The sequence below is a fragment of the Budorcas taxicolor genome, chromosome 5 (assembly GCF_023091745.1).
Source record: "Budorcas taxicolor isolate Tak-1 chromosome 5, Takin1.1, whole genome shotgun sequence".
NCBI lineage: Eukaryota > Metazoa > Chordata > Mammalia > Artiodactyla > Bovidae > Budorcas > Budorcas taxicolor.
Genome location: NC_068914.1, coordinates 149808768 through 149826936, shown reverse-complemented (window position 1 = coordinate 149826936; position 18169 = coordinate 149808768). Strand labels below are relative to the sequence as shown.

Here is an 18169-nt window from a genome sequence, read left to right as displayed (position 1 = left end):
TCACATGGGGCTTCCCTAGCAGCTCAGACCGTAAAGAATCTGCCTGCAATGCAGGAGACCCAGGTTTGATCCTTGGGTCGGGAAGATCCCCAGCAAGAGGGCATGGCAACCCACTCCAGTATTGTTGCCTGGTGAATTCTGTGGACAGGGGAGCCTGGTGAGTTGCAATCCATGGGGTTGCAAAGAGTCAGATACAACTGAGCAACTGTCAATTTCACTTTCACAAAGTCACGAGGGCACCCCAGGTTGGAGGGAAGGAGTGACCAGCTGGGCACAGTCTCTGGGCAGGCCCTCCAGGTCCTGTCCAGCTCTGCTGCAGCGCTCATGGGACCTGCCCAGCTCCCTCCTCTCTCCCCTCTCTACTTCCTGAGCTGAGAGGTGGGTTTCAGCGCTGGTGTCTATCCTCCCACTGTCCTCAGAAGCCTCTTTCCACCTTCCACCATTCAGTTACTTTTCTCTAAACTTGAACTTCTTGGAAGATAGACTTGTTGAAATTCAAATATTCTCCATTTCTGACTTTAACTTATAGGAACTGTCAACTCGGAGCAAGCTTAGGACTTGCAGCTGTTGCATTTGGTTGGTAGCTGTGTGTGTGTGTGTGTGAGAGAGAGAGAGACAGTGTGTGTGTGTGTGTGTGTGTGTATGTGTGTTAATATCTATTGGCTGGGAGGCAATAAAAAGCACTTAGCCAGGCGAGTGCTATATTTCTCTAGAGGCAGGAAAAAAAACATCTTAACACATTAAAGCACGCAGTTATGCTAAGAACAAAAAAATGACTGCAAAATTATATCTTGGGGGTTTCCATATTTATCCAACCCCCCCCCCCAGAAGATGAGTCAAAACAAGATTTATTTGTGTAGTTTGTTCTAAACTGCCAGCACTTTGAGCTCAACTTGGAACATGGGGGGAAAAAATCAAGCTGCTATTTTTTGCCAAGTGCTATACATTGTCACCGACGACAAAGATCACAGAATGAGAGCCAGCTAGTCATCCAGGAGGGGAGCAGAGACCTGCAGAGCTGTTCTGCTTTGAGATGGAAGCCGGAAGGGCCGGAAAGAGATGAACGTCTATTTCTCAGAAGCAGGTGTAACCGGGGCCATGTGATGAGGGAGGAGCAGAGGGCAGGAGCAGACCTTAGATTCCAGCCCTGGCTATGCCACCTGACCAGCTGCAGGTCCTCTGACAAGTCACTTCTCTCTGCATCTCAGGATTTCTCAGTTATAAGGCAAACAGCCTACGTGACATTTCTCCATGGTTTTATTCCAGCTCAGATTCATTGGTCTTGCTCGTTCATGTCTTGGTTCAGATGCTACTTTCTTGATGTACAGGCTTAACGGGACAGAGTTCTGGGGGTGACAGAAAGATCCAAACCAGAAGTTAGTATGCCAGGACTGCAGGCAGTGGGGACCAGCAATCTGGATTCAGGGGAAATACCAGCCTATCCAGCTTGTGTTGTTTTCAGTCACTAAGTCGTGTCCGGCTCTTTGTAGCATCATGGACTGTAGCCCGCCAGGCTTCTCTGTCCATGGGATTCTCCAGGCAAGAATACTGGAGTGAGTTGCCATGCCTTCCTCTAGGGGATTTTCTCCACCCAGGGATTGAACCCACGTCTTCTGCATTGGCAGGTGGGTTCTTTACCACTGAGCCACCAGGGAAGCACCACTGGGCTTGTTGTTGGGTCACTAAGTTGTGTCCAACTCTTTGCGACCCCATGAACTGCAGCACAACAAGCTTCCCTGTTCTTCACGATCACCTGGAGCTTGCTCAAACCCACATCCATTAAGTTGGTGATGTCATCCAACTATCTCATCCTCTGTCACCCCCTTCTCCTCCTGCCCTCAATCTTTCCCAGCATCAGGGGCTTTTCAAATTAGTCGGCTCTTCACATCAGGTGGCAAAACAATTGGAGCTTCAGCTTCAGCATCAGTCCTTCCAATGTTCAGGGTTGATTAGGATTGACTGGTGTGAACTTCTTACTCAAGAGTTTTCATTGGGCCTGTACCAAATCCTATTTTCTTGACCTGATTCAGGGACAAAGTTTTCAGACGTCCAGGGTGCTTCACAGTCTAAAAACAGGGCCCTTAGATCCTGTCCAGGTTCTCCTCTAGCTTGGACTGGTTAAAGGAGTCCCATGCAGCAGAGATTAGAGTCAGATGGGTCAGGGACGCTGAGGTGGCAGGAAGGTCTAAATGGCTGCGATTTCCCGTAGGTGCACAGGAAAGGTAAGGCGGCAGGAGGATCCTCACAGAGTGAGTCTGGGTCTAGCTTTGGCCTCTTCTGCAGCAGGCCTGCAGGTCAGGTAAAGGTGGAAGGGGCCTGGTGGTGGGCAAAACACCTCATAAGGCGGGGCAGAGGTCCCTTTTCTTCACCTAAGGCGTTTGGGTGAGTGAAGATCCTTCCAGCCCAGATCCTTCCTCTGGGCTGGAAGGATCACTGGGGTCCTCTCGTCTATATGCTCCATCCTGGCCTCCCCCTCCCCCCCAAGATAGTCAAGGGCCAGCCCCAGTAGAACGTGAGGGCCAGAGCATCACATCCACTCCTTCACTGAGTGACTGGCCCACATTGTAGAGCCGGGCGGTGGCTGAGCTGAGATGGTGACAAGGTCCAAGTAGAGTTCAGGGAACTGCACTCCTCCCCAGCAGCTGCTCCCACCCCAGGCAACCTCGTCCAGGAGCCAGGCTTTGCCGTGTATAATCTCAGACCTTTCCTCCGGTACAGCTTTCAGGTTAAGGGGGGATGGGGTGCTGGGAACAGCTGGCCACCATTCACTTAATAATAAGGCTTCCGAACCCAAAGGCTATTATTAAAGCTTCTGCTCCGGCCTCCCTCCTCCGGGTGGGGGGTGCTGGCTGGCAGAGCGCCATGGAAATTGGAGGTGTGCCACCAACACCAGTGCTGCTTATGTTCCGTCCCTCTCCGATCCGAGTAGGCGTCAACTTTTCATCCATCACCTGACATCTCTGGTGGCTGGTTGCCAAGGCAGAACAACTTAGCTTTTCAAGAACCTTGAGATCAATCGCATTTCCAGTGCCACCGTTCCACGTCCTCAATACACCCCTGCTTCATGACACAGCCTCTGGCACCTGCCCATGAAATCCAGGGCCACTAAACTGGGTCCTCCAGAGTGCCTGGGACATGCTGAGCACATGGGTCATGCCCCTCAAATTCTTGCTCAAGGAGCACAAACGTCTTTGACAAGGATTTAGAATCTTGCTTCTCAAAGTGGGGTCCCTTGCCCAGCAGCATTGGCTCGTTAGAACTTGCTAGAAATGCAGAATCTGGGGCCCCAGCCCACACCTGCTGACCCGGGATCCGTATTTTAACCTTGTCTCCAGGAGACTATTTATGTATATTACGGTTTGAGAAGCCACTGGTTTAGGCTAGAAACCATGGTGGCTGAGGATCAAAACCACCTGGGGGACCTTTGCTTTTCTTGTTGCTCAGATTTCCAGGTTCCGGATCATTCTCTTTGGGAGAGAAGGCCCTGGGGTCTGTTTTCGTTGAAAGCTCCATAAGTAATCTTCATGTTCTTTCAGGTTTGGAATCATCTTTTCAAGTTTACCTGTACCTTCTGCTCAAAGCTAAAGCAGGAGAATGCAAACCACAAATTACACAGAGAAGCCCCGTCCACACATGGGTAATTCTGAGTTAGCCACAGATGGATCTGCCATTTCAGCTTTGCTTCCGTGGGTGGCTCTGTTGGGGTGCACGCAGGTGATGCTATCCAGCCTTACCCCAGGCAGGAACAGGCTAATCACACAGTGCTCCACCAGCTTTGTGCAGAATGACTGAACTCAGCCTTCATGCTGCAACAATGTTGCTGTCGTTCAGTCACTAAGTTGTGTCTGACTCTCTGTGACCCCATGGACTGCAGCAGGCCAGCCTCCTCTGTCCTTCACTATCTCCTGGAGTTTGCTCAGATTCATGTCCATTGAGTTAGTGATGCTATCTAACTGTCTCATCACCTGCTGCCTCCCTCTCCTTTTGTCGTCAATCTTTCCCAGTATCAGACCCTCTGACATTTTTTTACCTCCACCACCACCTCCAAATTCAATCTGATGTGCCACTTCCTGGCTAAATCCCAGGCTCTCTGCAAAACAGGGGCCTTGGAAACCCCAGCTCCTACTAATGCAGAGAGCACACTTCTGTAAATTTCTCTCCATCCATCCTTGCTAATTCCAGACTATCTGCATTGCCTCTTCCCAGAACTCACTCTGTAACTGCAAGGAATTGGTGCCAGGACGTCTGAGGGTACCAAAACCCACAGATGCTCAAGTCCTTTACTTAAAAAGGTGTAGTACAGTCAGCCCCCTGCCCGGAATCTGAAAGTTCCACATCCTCCAGTTTGGTGTGTGCAGAAACCCCACTGTGTGTTTATCAAAATTTTGATGTGGGGTGCAATTAAACGTCTGTGGCTGGGGAAAGAATGGGTGACCTTGAAGAGGTCCTGACCTCAATTTCTTCATTTGAGAACCAGATGGCTCTATTACATCTGTGGTTTTCAAAAAGAAACCCTCTTGCCTAACTAAATCATAGTCAAAACTCCAACTCACAAAACTGAAAGATGGGGAATTCCCTGGCAGTCCTGTGGTGCAGGCTGAATTTCAAATGCAGGTTCATTCCCCGTTCAGGGAACTAGGATCCTTCATGCTGTGTGGCATGGCCAAAAACTAAAATAAAAATAAATAAAGCAATCAAAAGAAAAAAATTAACAATATAGAAGGGCTCTGAGGTGGGGGGTAGAGAGTCCAGACCTGTGACCACCATACTTCCCTGACCATCTCTCGCCATGGGAAAGGTCAGCCTGATTGCCGGCTCCAAGAAGAAAAGTTTGAAAACCACCAGGTTAGGTAAGCCCTAAAATCTCTCCTGGTGCTTTACCTCTGTGAGGAAGATAAAATCTGCTGGTGCCGTCAAAAATCAGGTTGTAAATCACAAATTTTAAAGAGGATGCACTTCCATATGACTCCACCATCTGCCTCTACCATCAGCTCTGTGTAGGGCCACTCGCTACATTTCAAAACATACATTTTCTCTATAGTGTTTTAGATACAATCATATTGAAAAATAATTTGTATCAAATTTGTATCAGGCAAACTTCTGAGAAGCCCTGGAACCTCGCTTCCATCTCTGTTCCTCATTTTCCTTGGTGACACCAAGGCAGCAGAAGAACGGGAGAGAAAGCAGTGGCCCATCCAAGTTCAAACTCCAAGAGGAACAGATTTTGTGTTCGAGGCAGTATGGGTCTCAGGGCCCCAGACATAACGAAATGAACAACCCCAGTATCCTGCCTGCACGGAGACTCAGCATCCACACTTGTGTCCAACATCTGTTGAGCACAGAGGAGCCTCTGCCAAGCCCTGGTCACAAAGGCAAAGATGCGTGGAGGGCGGCAGAGGTCGGGGCTGGCAGCTCCTTCCTGGACAGCAGTGGACAGTCTGATGAGCAGGTTAGGAGCTGAGCAAGGCCTGTGGGCTTGAACAGAGGGTCAAGCATGAGCCCCGCAAAGAGAGGAAAACTGTCCCTTTTTTCTGCTTTGGGAGCCCCCAGGCCCCGGAATAATGCCTGTTAGAATTCAGAACAAATAAACAAAGCATGGGTCCTGCTGGTGAAAGGAGTGGGACCTCCTATTTGTATGTGAAAGGACTGGGGAGGGCAGGGCTGTAAAAGAGAATAAGTGACTTGGCACAAGCCCTTGGCCTTGGGACGTCTGCATTCAGGTGGCTGAGGACAGCTTGAGGTGGTCGGGAGCACAAAGGCCCCACAGAGCAGCATGTTGCAAGGACAACTCGGGAAAGCAGAGTCTTAGAGAGAATCCAGGATTCAAGGAAGAGTCCCATCTCTCGAGGGCCCTGCCCAGGGTGACTCTGGGGACAGCCTGGGACCCTCACATTGCAGATGAGCCTCCCTTTGTGTGAAGGGCTGTGATGAGACCCCCAAACACTGAGCGGACCCGACGCCCCCTGGAGCTGGGAAAATGCAGGCGGTGGGAAGAGGCCCTGGTGACTCTATTTAAACATCCTGGAAAATCGTGCACCCTCGACACTTGGCACTCCCTCCCCAACTCCTAATCCCACTTTTCACAGTCTGTGTTTTTCCTGGGTTCCCCTCCCAGCCACCCCCCAACGAAGGCAGAGTCTGATCGCACCTCTCGGGTTCACCTATGGGTCCCCAGTAACCAGCCTGATGCCGGGCACTTGGGTGGACCGATGCATGGATGCCTGAACCGGTTTGTTACGGGAGAAGGTGGGGTCTGAGTCAGGGGTCCCGAGAGGGCCCAGGAGGAGGGCCCTCCCGGGAGGCCAGCAGCTCACCTCCACGCTGCTCAGCCACTGCCGCACGTCCAGGAAGGACTGTCTGGCTGTGAGGTCGTACATGACCACGACGCCGTCCGCCTTTCGGAAGAACTGCTGGGTGATGCAGCGATACCTGCGCGAAGCTCCTGGTCAGGTGTGCGGCCTCCTGGGCAGCCAGACCCCGCCCCCGCGGGGAGCAGGCAGGCGGGGTTACCCCGGGGCGGGGTGGGCGTGGCTCCTCACCTCTCCTGCCCCGCCGTGTCCCACAGCTGCACGGCCACCCGCGAGTCGTCCACACGCACCGTCTTCACGCGGTAATCAATGCCTGTGGGTGGAGCTGAGCATCACGCCCAATCCCGAAGACACGCCCCCACCCGTCAGCCCTAGGGACGGCCCTCCCCGCTGCAGCTCCTGGCCGGCGATGTGGGCGCGTGGACGGAGCCCTGGGCAACGAGCCCGGGGACCTGGGCTCTGGTCCTGTCTCAGCCACTGACCAGCTGTGGGACCTCGATCCAACCACTGAACCTCTGAACCGCAGTGTCCCTCTTTAGGGATCAGATGAGCGCACATATGGAAAAGCAATCTACTAAAGCGAAAAATTATCATTCATGAATTGATTCCCTCATTGTCAAGATGAGGAGACAGAAAGACTATACTCAGATTCCTCCCTCCCCCGCTCCCTTCCTCCTTTTCTTCTTTTCCCCTGAAATCCTTTTCAAAATTTCTATAATAAAATTCAGATATCCCTGGGGGGATGGATCGCATGTTCAGACTCCCATGAGTGATACAAAGATAGGTGAAGGGAGAGGGAAGCAGAAAGAGGGGAGGGCTTGACAGTGGCGGGGGGTGGGGGGTGTGGCGGGGGCAGAGAGAATAAGGGGCTGGGGAGGGAATCAAAGGCAACATTCCCCCTAGAGTTGGTCCAGAGTTCCTAATCCCAGCCACCAGTGAAAGTGTCAGTCGCACAGTTGTGTCTGACTCTTTGCGACCCCATGGACTATAGCCCACCAGGCTCCTCTGTCCATGGGATTCTCCAGGCAAGAATACTGGAGTGGATTGCCATTCCCTTTCTCCAGGGGATCTTCCTGATCCAAGGATCAAACCTCGATCTTCCGCATTGACAGGCAGATTCTTAACCGTCTAAGCCACCAGGGAAGTCCCAATCCCAGCCATCAGGCCCCTTGTAATCATCCCTCTGAGGCTGTGACCGCCGCCCCCACCCTTGGAGTCATTGACCCCAGAAAGAGGCCACGGGGCAGGGAGACACACCATGTGCCCCACAGCAGACTTCAGATAGAGGACCTAAATGCAGGTTCTTTGATAACAAACATTCCTCTATCCCACATCCTGTAAGGATATTCACAGATGTTCAACCAGTTAAAACGCTTTTCCCTCTTAAGTCATCAGTTCTTGAAACCAGTGAGAAACCCCCTTCACCTTCAAAAAGGCCCAGCTTCTGGGGTCCTTACTCTGGAGGGCCCAGGGAGGAACAGTAGCAGCAGCTGGCCAGAGAGAGACAGACAGATGGACAGGCAGATAAGAGGCAGGTGACAGAAAAGGACATCCCTGCCACAATGTCCAGGCAAAGGGGCATGAGAGGCCAGGCAGGGCAGGAGAGATGGGAGGGCCGTCAGTTCCTAATATGTCAGCAGGACCGCAGACACCCTGAGTTCCCAGGAGAGGGTCAGAAAGAGGGTGCCCACATCTGGGTGAGGAACAGAGGGATGGTCCCAAAGGTAGAAGGCTTGGCACTCCCAGTTCCCACGTGACATCCCTCCGTCCTCACGGAGCTCCCCTGCGACATCCACGTGCAGCTTGCTCTCTGCACACACACACACACCCATACATGCACATGCACCCACCCCCATCCCCTCCCCACCATGGAAGGCTGAAGAAGCAGCAGACCCTCTTTGCCTGAGCTGGTCAGCAGCCTCGCCGCGTTGTAAACGCAGTTCTGAGACTCGTTCCCCTCTTCACAGCAGCACCCTGGGCATGGGGCACCCAGTACCTGCATTTCACCCACGGAGTCCAGGACTCAGCGCTCTCATCAGAACAGGTGGGAACCAGACCCAAGGGGATCTCCATGGCTCAAGCGGATGGGCTTCCCCCATGGGTGCTCCGGGAGACAGAGTAGCTGCCTGGCATCTGATAACAGGTCAGCAGAAAGCTAACCACAGCCGATACCTCCGGGGCCTGGTCTGAAGCCCCTGAGGACCTGAGGACAAGCCCTGTGTTTGGTGGAAAGGCAGGTGATGGAGGGCCAGCTGGATCCCTTGACCTCACTGATGACTGCTCCACTGGAGCTGAGGAGCTTGTCTTGTAGAGGGCACAGTGGACCAGGAGCTTGGGAGTCCCTGCTGGACCACAGGGCACTCCTCCCTGCAGCCTCAGACCTGCAGGCTGGGAAGCAGACGAACAAGCCTGAGGGGAGTGGGGGGCTGGGAGGACATGGGGCATCAGTGTCCAGCAGAAAGGGCCTCACAGGAGGACATGGGACTAGAGGAACTTCTGAAACCCCTGCACCAGTTCCAACGATCCAGGAGCCCAGACCCTGTGCTCCTGCCTCCGATCAGCCGTGTGACCTTGAGGACTTGACGTCACCGCATTTGGGGAACTTCACTTTCCCCATCTGTAAACTGAGGCATGATGGGGGTGTGGGGGAAGTTGGGTGTCCATGACCTTTACGTCCTGCTACAGCATTCAGTGAACACTCACAGGTGACCCCCAGATTGCAACCTAAGTGGTTCCTGAATGAGGACTGGACCCCGGGGCCCCTCACCGTAGAGTGTGCGTGTGATAGGATGTGCAGGTCAGAGCTGGGTGATGGACCCCAGGAAGGGCGGCCTTCACCTTTCTAAGCAGTCAGTCTGAGCACATGGGCTTGGGAGTGTGGAGAGCCTGCGATGTCATGGACACAAGCTCCCAGAATTTCTCTGTGCAGAAGAGGAGATGGATGGAAACTGACTGGTGCCCAGGAGAGGTCAGAGGGCATCCTGCCAGGGAAAGCTTTTGGAAGGAGCACCTTGGGGCATGGCCCATGGTTTAAAGCAGGAGCCTGTGAACCAAGGTGAGGCCTCAGGGAGAGCCCTGGACTCAGAGTCCTGGGTTCAGAGCCTTTGCCTCCAACAGCCTCTCTTCTCTTTGACAACATGAGTTCCAGAATTCTACAGGAAGCATCATTTGACATTTCCAGGCCACTTACAGGACCCATGCACCCGCTTCTGAAGGGACATATGGTGGGGGAGGCAGGGTACCCCAAGACATACCGCTGCATTGTGGAACCCAGATCCTGCACAAGCCAACGGGCAAGGACAAGTCATGTGCTCACGAGGGGCTGGGCGATCAGGAAATCTCTTTGGGGAAAGAGGAGGGCTTGCAAGCACTGCCGTGTCCCTGTAGGTCAATGCTGTTGAGCCTATGGGACTCAGCCTGCTGGAGCCCCCAGGGCCCAGGACTCGATGCCTTGCCTGTATCTTTAAAGGGAGCATCTTCCAGGCAGCTGGCATGACATCGGCTCCCTGATGCATGTGCCAGGGACGCGGATTCCAGCTGATGCTCTGGGTTCCCCTTGCACAGTCAGAGGAAGGGTGTTCTAGATATCTAGTAACTCTGATATTTTTCCCCATCCTAAATTGTCGGTGTTTCCGTAATTGGCCTCCTGGGAAGTGCAAATTAGTCTGATATTCTCTTTTCCAGAGTTCTCCATCTCGGAGACACTGGTTGGAGGTGTAAGCAGACCCTGATTCACTGATTCTTCCAATAGGAGAGGCAACATGCACATGGCGTGGGGGCTGCCCTGGGGGGGTGAAGCATCTCCCCTCTGCTACCACAGGCTGATGCCCGAGGTGTGACCTCGGGGCTAGTTCTGCAGTCACCCCATGGAATGCTCCAGGGAGGGCCAGTCCAGCTCCAGAGAGGTCACTTCCGGGTCACCACACTCGGCACACAGGGTCACTCCCAGCCATCCATCTCTAGCTCCACGTGGCAGGGTCTTCTGGGTGTCTTCCTATCAGAGTCCCAATTCTTCCCCTTGGGAGGCTCTGAGTCTCCAGGTGGAACGGGGCAGAAGTGGGGCAAGAGGGGCCCCCAGATTTGGAATCTACAAAGGCTCAGCCATAAGAATGGGGTGCCTGCAGCCTGTAGGAGAGACCCATCCGTAGGAGGAAAATTGGAAAGAAGGGCCCATTTAGGTTATCCTGGAGGAGACCTTGGAGTCTCCCAAAGCAGATCTCTGGGGCAGGAAAGTGCATCTCGGAGGGACAGCTTGTAAGACCACCAGGGGTCAAGGGTGATCTGGACAGGGTACTGGGCTTGGAAGCAATCTTGGGTGGCTTCGTTCAAATCTCTCATTTTTTCCAAGTGAGGAAAACTGGAGCGCAAAGAAGAAATACCTCTGGAGTCATATGGCTGGCCAGTGGCAGAGGTGGGGTAAAGGTCCAGGATTTCTGATGCCCCCCTGGACCTCAGCAGACTGCCTTGCTTATGCCAACGCCTCCTGTGGCAGAAACTGGCTGCTGAGCACATAACTCCATGTTGTTACGGAGACAGTCAGCTGGAACAGCAAGGGTGAGTGGGGTGGGGGGGCAATGTGAGCACCAACCAGCTGATGAGAATGAGGACGGGCCTCTGGACCTCTCTGGGCCTCAGGATCCTGGTCCGTGCATTGGGCTGATAGCAGCGCTTGCCTTTTCAGGGTTGTTGGGAAGACAGATGGAAATGGTAACTATTAGGTGGGGATGAAAATTGATGCAGCCACTGTAGAGAACAGGATGGAGGGGCCTTACAAAGCTAAAATAGAACTATCATATGATCTGGCAATTCCACTCCTGGGCAGACACCCTCAGAAAACCATAATGTAAAAAGACCCACGTACCCCAGTGCTCATCGCAGCACTATCCACAATAGCCAGGACATGGAAGCAACCTAGATGTCCATCGACAGATGAATGGACAAAGAATACTCCCCACCATAAAGAGGAATGAAATTGGGTCATTTGTAGAGATGTGGATGGATCTAGAGTCAGTCATATAGAGTGAAGTAAGTCAGAAAGAGAAAACAAATATCATATATTAATACATATATATGGAATCTAGAAAACAGGTACTGATGAACCGATTTTAGGGGCAGGAATAGAGAACAGACGTGTGGGCACAGAAAGGGAAGGGGAGGGTGGGATGAACTGGGAGAGTAGCCTTGACATATAGACATGATCATGTGTAAAACAGATAGCTAGAGGGAAGCTGCTATATAACACAGGGAACTCAGCCCAGTGCTCCGTGATGACCCACAGAGGCGGGATGGTGGGGGGGGGGGGGGGTGGTGGGCGGGAGGCTCAAGAGGAAGGGATGTACCTATACATACAGCTGATTCAGTTTGTTGTACAGTGTAAGCTAATACAACATTGTTCTTGCCTGGAAAATTCCATGGACAGAGAAGCCTGTTGGGCTACAGTCCATGGGGGTCACAAAGAGTCAGACACGACTGGTCAGCTAACATTTTTCACTTCACTTTCTTATCAGCAAGGTTAAATGGCACATAGAAGACACTCCATGGGTTCATTTAATTTTTTGCTTGAGTGACTGAATTTGGGAGAAACTAAAAGGTCGATACGCCCTTGGCATATCCCAAGGCAAGGAGCAACTCTGGGCAAAGGGGCCAAGGCCTCTCCCTAAATACAGATTTGTGCTCGGTCACTCAGTTGTGTCTGACTCTTTGTGATCCCATGGACTGTAGCTGGCCAATCTCCTCTGTCCATGGGAATTCCCAGGCAAGGATACTGGAGTAGGTTGCCATTTCTTATTCCAGAAGGTCTTCCTGACCCACAGATCAAACTCATGCATCTTCTGCCTTGGTAGGTGGATTCTCTACCACGGAGCTACCTGGGCAGCCCACCTAAACACAGAATTACCCAGATAGTGATGGGAGCAGACAAAGACCTGATCCGCTAATAGCTGAGCTTAAAGAGCATCCACAGCAGACTCCAGCTGTTGCCAGCAGGCCTGGGATGTAGGATGGGGCCATCTGATGGGTAAAAGAAGCCACCAGAGCACTGTCCCCTGCCCATCTACACAGGTGCGTGCACACACACGCACACACAGAAAGTGGGGAAGGCATGATTCAAGAGAGACAGGTTCAGAAAGGCAACACAGGGCCAGCAGTCCATCTTTGCTAAGTTCAAGTCCCCTTCAGGCCGGGTGTAGGAAGCATTTATGGTTGCACCCTCATGGAGCACAGGGCAGACGTGGTCCTCACCTACCAGCCCAGCCCAGCCCTTGGCCCTTCCCACAGGGCTCCAAGTCCCTCCCTGGGCCCCCTTCTCACAGCCACCCCTTTCCAGAGGTGGGCTGGGGTCCAGCCTCAGGTGGAAAACTCACCCACAGTGGCCGCCGAGCCTGGGGAGAACCTGCCATCACAGAACCGGCCCAGGAAGGACGTCTTCCCCACGGAGGAGTTGCCCACGAACACGATCCTGAAGAGCCGGTCTGGGGTGGATGGGAAGCCTTCCTCCTGCGGAAGGCAGATAGTTGGGTCAATCACTGGCAGGGTCACCAGTCCCCACGCCTGCCACCCCCAACCCTCACCCATCCCTGCAGCATCCAGAGAGACAGCAACAACCAGCAAGGGAGGCTGCTAGGCCTCAGATGCAGGAAGCTTGGGGTTCAGGGCACTGGGGCTCCTTCCAGCACCAGATGCGGGAAGAGAGAGATGCCTTCCAGCACCACTGATGCCCATGTGCTGGGCCACAGACCCTGTGCTGGGCTGGGTTTGTGGCGGAGGGAAGGAGGCCATGTGTACAGAGTCACAGCATGATGTTCCACGTGTCCAGGGAGCACGGTCAGGGAGTCAAGGGTCTTGGGGTGCAGGGGGCTTTGGGCTGGGCCTTATGGAGGAGGTGGAGGTTTTCTGTGGGGAGTGATTAGGAAGGACAAGGTGGGATGTTGGCAGGGAGATGGGGAGATAGAAAAAGAAAGCTTAGGTATATCTTGGGGGCAGAATCATCCCAGATGGGGGTCAGGCCTCATATTTCTGCCCCATCACTGGAAGCCTAGACCGGATGAAGGATGAGCCTACCTTCCTGCACACTACCCTGCCATCCCATCTCACCAGCTTCATCTAGGGGCCCCATCTGCCCTCGAAATAAAAGAAGAAAAAAGAAACCCACACTCATTAAAAAAAAAAAAAGCTTTAAAAATTAAAAGTGATGAATACTCATTTTAAAAATTAGGAAACTTAGTAGAGAGGAAAATAATTATTCATCATTCATCCCACCACCCTGAAATGACCACTGTTTCTATTTTGATGCATTTCTTTCAGTTATTTTTTTTTCTATATAGATGAAGCAATAGGTGATTTTTGAGAGCGATTTGAGATATTATATGTAATTTGCTTATATATTATACATAAATTTAAACTTACATGTAATTTTCTATTTTTAATATATTATTAAATTATGAGTAGTTTTCTGAATCGCCAAAGTGTTTTGAAAGTGTGATTTTTAAAAATTATCTTAGAGTAATTGATTTCTGTCTTGGCCGGGTCTTCACTGCCGCGAGGCTCTCCTCTAGTTGCGGGCATGCGGGGGTCACTCCGTACTTGTGCTGCGCGGGCTTCTCGCTGCAGTGCCTCCTCCTGATGCAGAGTGTGGGCTCCGGGAAGCACAGCTTTGGTGATGGCAGCGCACGGCCTCAGCAGCTGCAGCTCCCAGGCTCTGGAGCACAGGCTCTCGTTGTGGCCCGTGGGCTCAGTTGTCCCACGGCATTTGGCATCTTTCTGCACCAGGGATCAAACCCATGTTTCCTGCACTGGCAGGTGGATTCTTCCTTACTGAGCCACCAGGGAAGTCCTGAAAGTGTGATTTTTAACAGTGCTATAACATTCTGCTAAATTAATATAGTTTAATTGACGGTCAACAAAGGTCTGTCTAATCGAAGCTGTGGGTTTTTCCAGTAGTCATGTATGGATGTGAGAGTTGGACTATAAAGAAAGCTGAGCACCGAAGAATTGATGCTTTTTGAACTGTGATGTTGGAGAAGACTCTTGAGAGTCCCTTGGACTGCAAGGAGATCCAACCAGTTCATCCTAAAGAGATCAGTCCTAGGTGTTCTTTGGAAGGACTCATTTGAAAAGACCCTTATGCTGGGAAAGATTGAAAGCAGGAGGAGGAGAAGGGGATGACAGAGGATGAGATGGCTGGATGGCATCACCGACTCGATGGACATGAGTTTGAATAAACTCCAAGAGTTGGTGATGAACAGGGAGGGCTGGCGTGCTGCAGTCCATGGGTCACAAAGAGTCAGACACGACTGAGCAACTGAACTAACTGAACTGAGGTGAATTTATGGCCTTATTGTTTTTATTCAATTGTGGGAAGACACTCTCCATCAGCAGTGTGGCAAATCCTGAGATGCCAGGCTATGGGCAGAACTTTCCAAAACACGGTCACACTGCCCTCTCTCTGCCCAGCAGGGGGAGGGACCTGGAGCTGGCCAGCGTGTTACTCTGCGAAGCTCCAGCCAGTAGGAAATGGACTTGCTCCAGGACAAGGGGGATGGGGTGGGAAGCCAAGGGTCATGAAGTCCAGAGAGCCACCCGCTTGCCCAAACCCTGCTCTCAGGCTCTGCCCGGCACTGCTGGCCGAGTGAGCAGGCTCTTTAGAATCCATTTAGAAGTGGATCTGGGGGAATTAGCTCTTCTCATGGACAAATATTGTAATGCAGCCGCAGCCGGTATTAGCAGTTTCAGAGAAAAGCCATTAACAGCCTTTTGGGGAGAAATCAATTCCATGCTGTACTTAGGAGGGAATTCAAGGTCAATTATAGGAATTTGAACTCATCTTTAAAAAAAGAGAAAAGAAACCCATGCTCAGAAACACTGTCCCGGCCCCATGTTCTTTATTCCTACACAAGCACCACTCTCTGCCAGCCTGGTGTCTCCATGTGGCATTTGTTTGAGACTAAAGCTCAGTGCAGCCATAGGTGTGTCCCAAGCCCGGGACAACAAGGAACATGAAACCCAGGCTGGAAGGAGATGGTCCAGGCCACGGAGTCGGGGGCTGACCTTGCTCTGCGCTCTCCCCAGCCCCGCCCCCACCCTAGCAGAGCACTTATTTTGCAGACAGGATACCACCAACATGGTGATGGCTCAGCTGAGGCTACCTCACAGGATGGCTCAGCAGGATCCACCTCACATAAGCAGTGAATCCTCCCAGGGTCCACTATCAGTCCTTAACAATCCACCCGCCCATGATAGTGAGACAACCAAATTGTGGGGAGGGGGCTTGAGAAAGGATCTCCCCACTAGCAAGTCAGGGGATCTGTTCTCATTCTCAATGCCACTCTTTTTTAAAAAGCTTTTAAAAAATAAACATATTACAAACTAAGTTTTAAAACCAGGAAACTTAGTTGAGAGAAAAATAATAATTATTCATCATTTATCCCACCACCTTGAAATGGCCACTATTTCTAAATTGATGCATTTCTTCCAGGCGTTTTTCTACATTCCCTTTTCACATTTGATGAATCAATCTGTTTTTCTTGAGAGAGGTTGGACTTATTATATATAATTTATTTATACTACTATGTATAAATTTAAATTTATATATAATTTTTTATTTTTCCTATATTATTGCATGCATGTTCAGTTGTATCCAACTCTTTGCGACCCCATGAGTCGACTATACCCTACCAGGCTCCTCCAACCATGGGATTCTCCAGGCAAGAATACTGGAGCAAGTTGCCATTTCCTTCTCCAGGGGATCTTCCCAAACCAAGGATCATATATTATTAGACTATGAACAGTTTTCTGAGTCACTAAAGCTTTTTTGAAAATGCGATTCTTCAATGCACCATAACATTCTATTAAATGACTATAGTCTAATTTGTGTCCCTAGTGTTGTTTTTTTCCATTGTTTGCTCTTATCCACTTATATTCTTCAATGAAATTTCTGTCTGACTTTAATTATTTCCTTAGGAATGGTCACTAGAGGTAGAAATGCTGGTTACAGATGGGGCCATTTAAAGTTCTCGATTCCCATTCTCAAACTACTTTCCAGAAAGCTGGTTCCAACCAAGGGCTCAGCGGCCTTGGAGGGGACCCTCTGCTGAGGCTGCTGTGTGACTTCCAGGGGATATATTTCCTCTTGGCAGCAGCTTCTGCCCCAACTAAAGGGCAGCACATGTGTGCAGCCCGCAGGCTGGGGGTGGTGCCGGGGAAGGCAGAGTGGCGGGTGAGGGGCTGGGCTCCTGTCACTGCAGGGGGTGGGGGGTGCAGCCTCGCGCTCTCTGCTCTACTTCCCCACACTCCCAAGGGGGCATCAGGTCTCTGACGCCCCTTGCTGGACAACTGTGAGGATCACATGCCACCGCAGACAGGATGCTTCATCTCTTCCTCCACCCTGTCTCCCGTGGACCTCGTAACACTTCTTTCACCACCATCATGGGGTATTTAAAGCCCCATTTTGTGCCCACTGCCAGCCAGTGTGGCCTGTGCACTTTGGGGGATGTGGAAGGGCGTGTAGGAGGGAGGGCTCCACCCACCAATCTCTCTGGGTCCCATGGCCCAGGGTCCTTTACAAGCAGGGGTTTGTAGGCATGAGTGTTAATCCAGGCCCAAGAATGATAACCGAAGCCAAGAAGTCCCTGTGCAGGGCCGGTAGAGGGCTGGCTGGCACATAGGCCAACGCACCACTGGACCGTTCAGCTCTGAAGGTTGCCATGAGGCATGTGGGCTGTTCTAGAGGGTCCAGTGGTGGGCGCAGGGCTGAGGAGCTAATCCCAGTCACAAACAGGGTGAGGGGTTTCCTTAGTGATCCAGAAGAGGACGGTCTATGTGCCTCCTTCTCCCGAGAACTCAGCAGGGAGAGCTGGCAGGGGGCACAGCCGTGGGACCGGGGTGGTGGAGGGTCACACTGGCAGGAGGAGCAGGAGGTGAGCTCATTAGGAGCTGAGAGGAGAGGGGTGGGGCGCAGACCTCCCCAGCAGGGATGCGCCTGCAGGGAGCGGTCTCAGAATGGACCAGAAGAGGGACCATGTTTAAAGTGCGTGCCATCTGATGTTCACAGCCCAGCAGAGGTTCCATCCTACTCCATGAAGGCTTTTAAATGTGACTCAGAAAAGAGCACATTGGGTAGGGAGTGGGGCCAGCAATAGCAGTTGTCAGGAGAGCATCCCCAGGCCCCCAAGTCTTCGCCATGATTCTCACGATGGAGGGGGATGGTGGTACCCAATGGACACAAACTCGGCACGTGGTCAGGCTTGCTGCATCTGACCCTCGAGCTGCCCTGGGCTCTTGGGCTACGATGGAGGGACAAGGCACAGGATGAGCTACAAGCCAGCGTGGGAACACCTGTACCTCAGACAGGGCTTCTTTTCCAACGGGCTGCCCTCGGGGAGACGTGGGTGTGAGTTCCAGAGGTTGGGCAGGTCCGCTTTGTCTATCCACCCCCTGGCCGGAGGCCTCTTCTTCTTCCAAGCATTTGCTCAGTGGCTGCTGAAAGCCGCCCCCCAGCAGCTGGGGCAGCGGGTCCTCTTCGATGGAGATGATCCTGCGGAGTGGCCGGGTGAGTGTTCCTCCGGGCCCTGGCTCCTCTTCTGGAAGGGGGCACCCACTCAGGCCCAGGGAGCTTCTCCGCCTCTGGATGCCAAATACATCCTCCTCCTCCTCTGACTGGCTGTTTTGCAGGGGGAAAAAGAGTGGAGACAATATCATAACATGTATCTGAGTGGAGGCTAGGGGATGCCCGACAGCTTCTGTGACAGACAGTTGAGGAAGCACATGCTTTGGGGGCAGAGAGGAGCTAGGAACGGGAAAAGCAGACCCCGCATTCTCTAGCTTGTTCACTGAATGTCTTTACAATGAAGGTGAGATGAAGGTGA

At 52.2% G+C, this 18169-nt stretch overlaps 1 protein-coding gene across 1 annotated transcript in view; it reads right to left on the bottom strand.

The window, feature by feature from the left end:
• The window catches only part of CRACR2A (calcium release activated channel regulator 2A), a 70942-nt gene that overhangs the window by 7427 nt on the left and 45346 nt on the right, over positions 1-18169 (bottom strand). The window contains exons 11-14 of the mRNA XM_052641275.1: positions 17646-17964; positions 12671-12803; positions 6540-6621; positions 6315-6429 (exon numbers count right to left, since the gene is read on the bottom strand). Coding sequence (XP_052497235.1) covers positions 6315-6429; positions 6540-6621; positions 12671-12803; positions 17646-17964 — 649 coding nt within the window. The remainder of the gene's footprint in view (positions 1-6314; positions 6430-6539; positions 6622-12670; positions 12804-17645; positions 17965-18169) is intronic.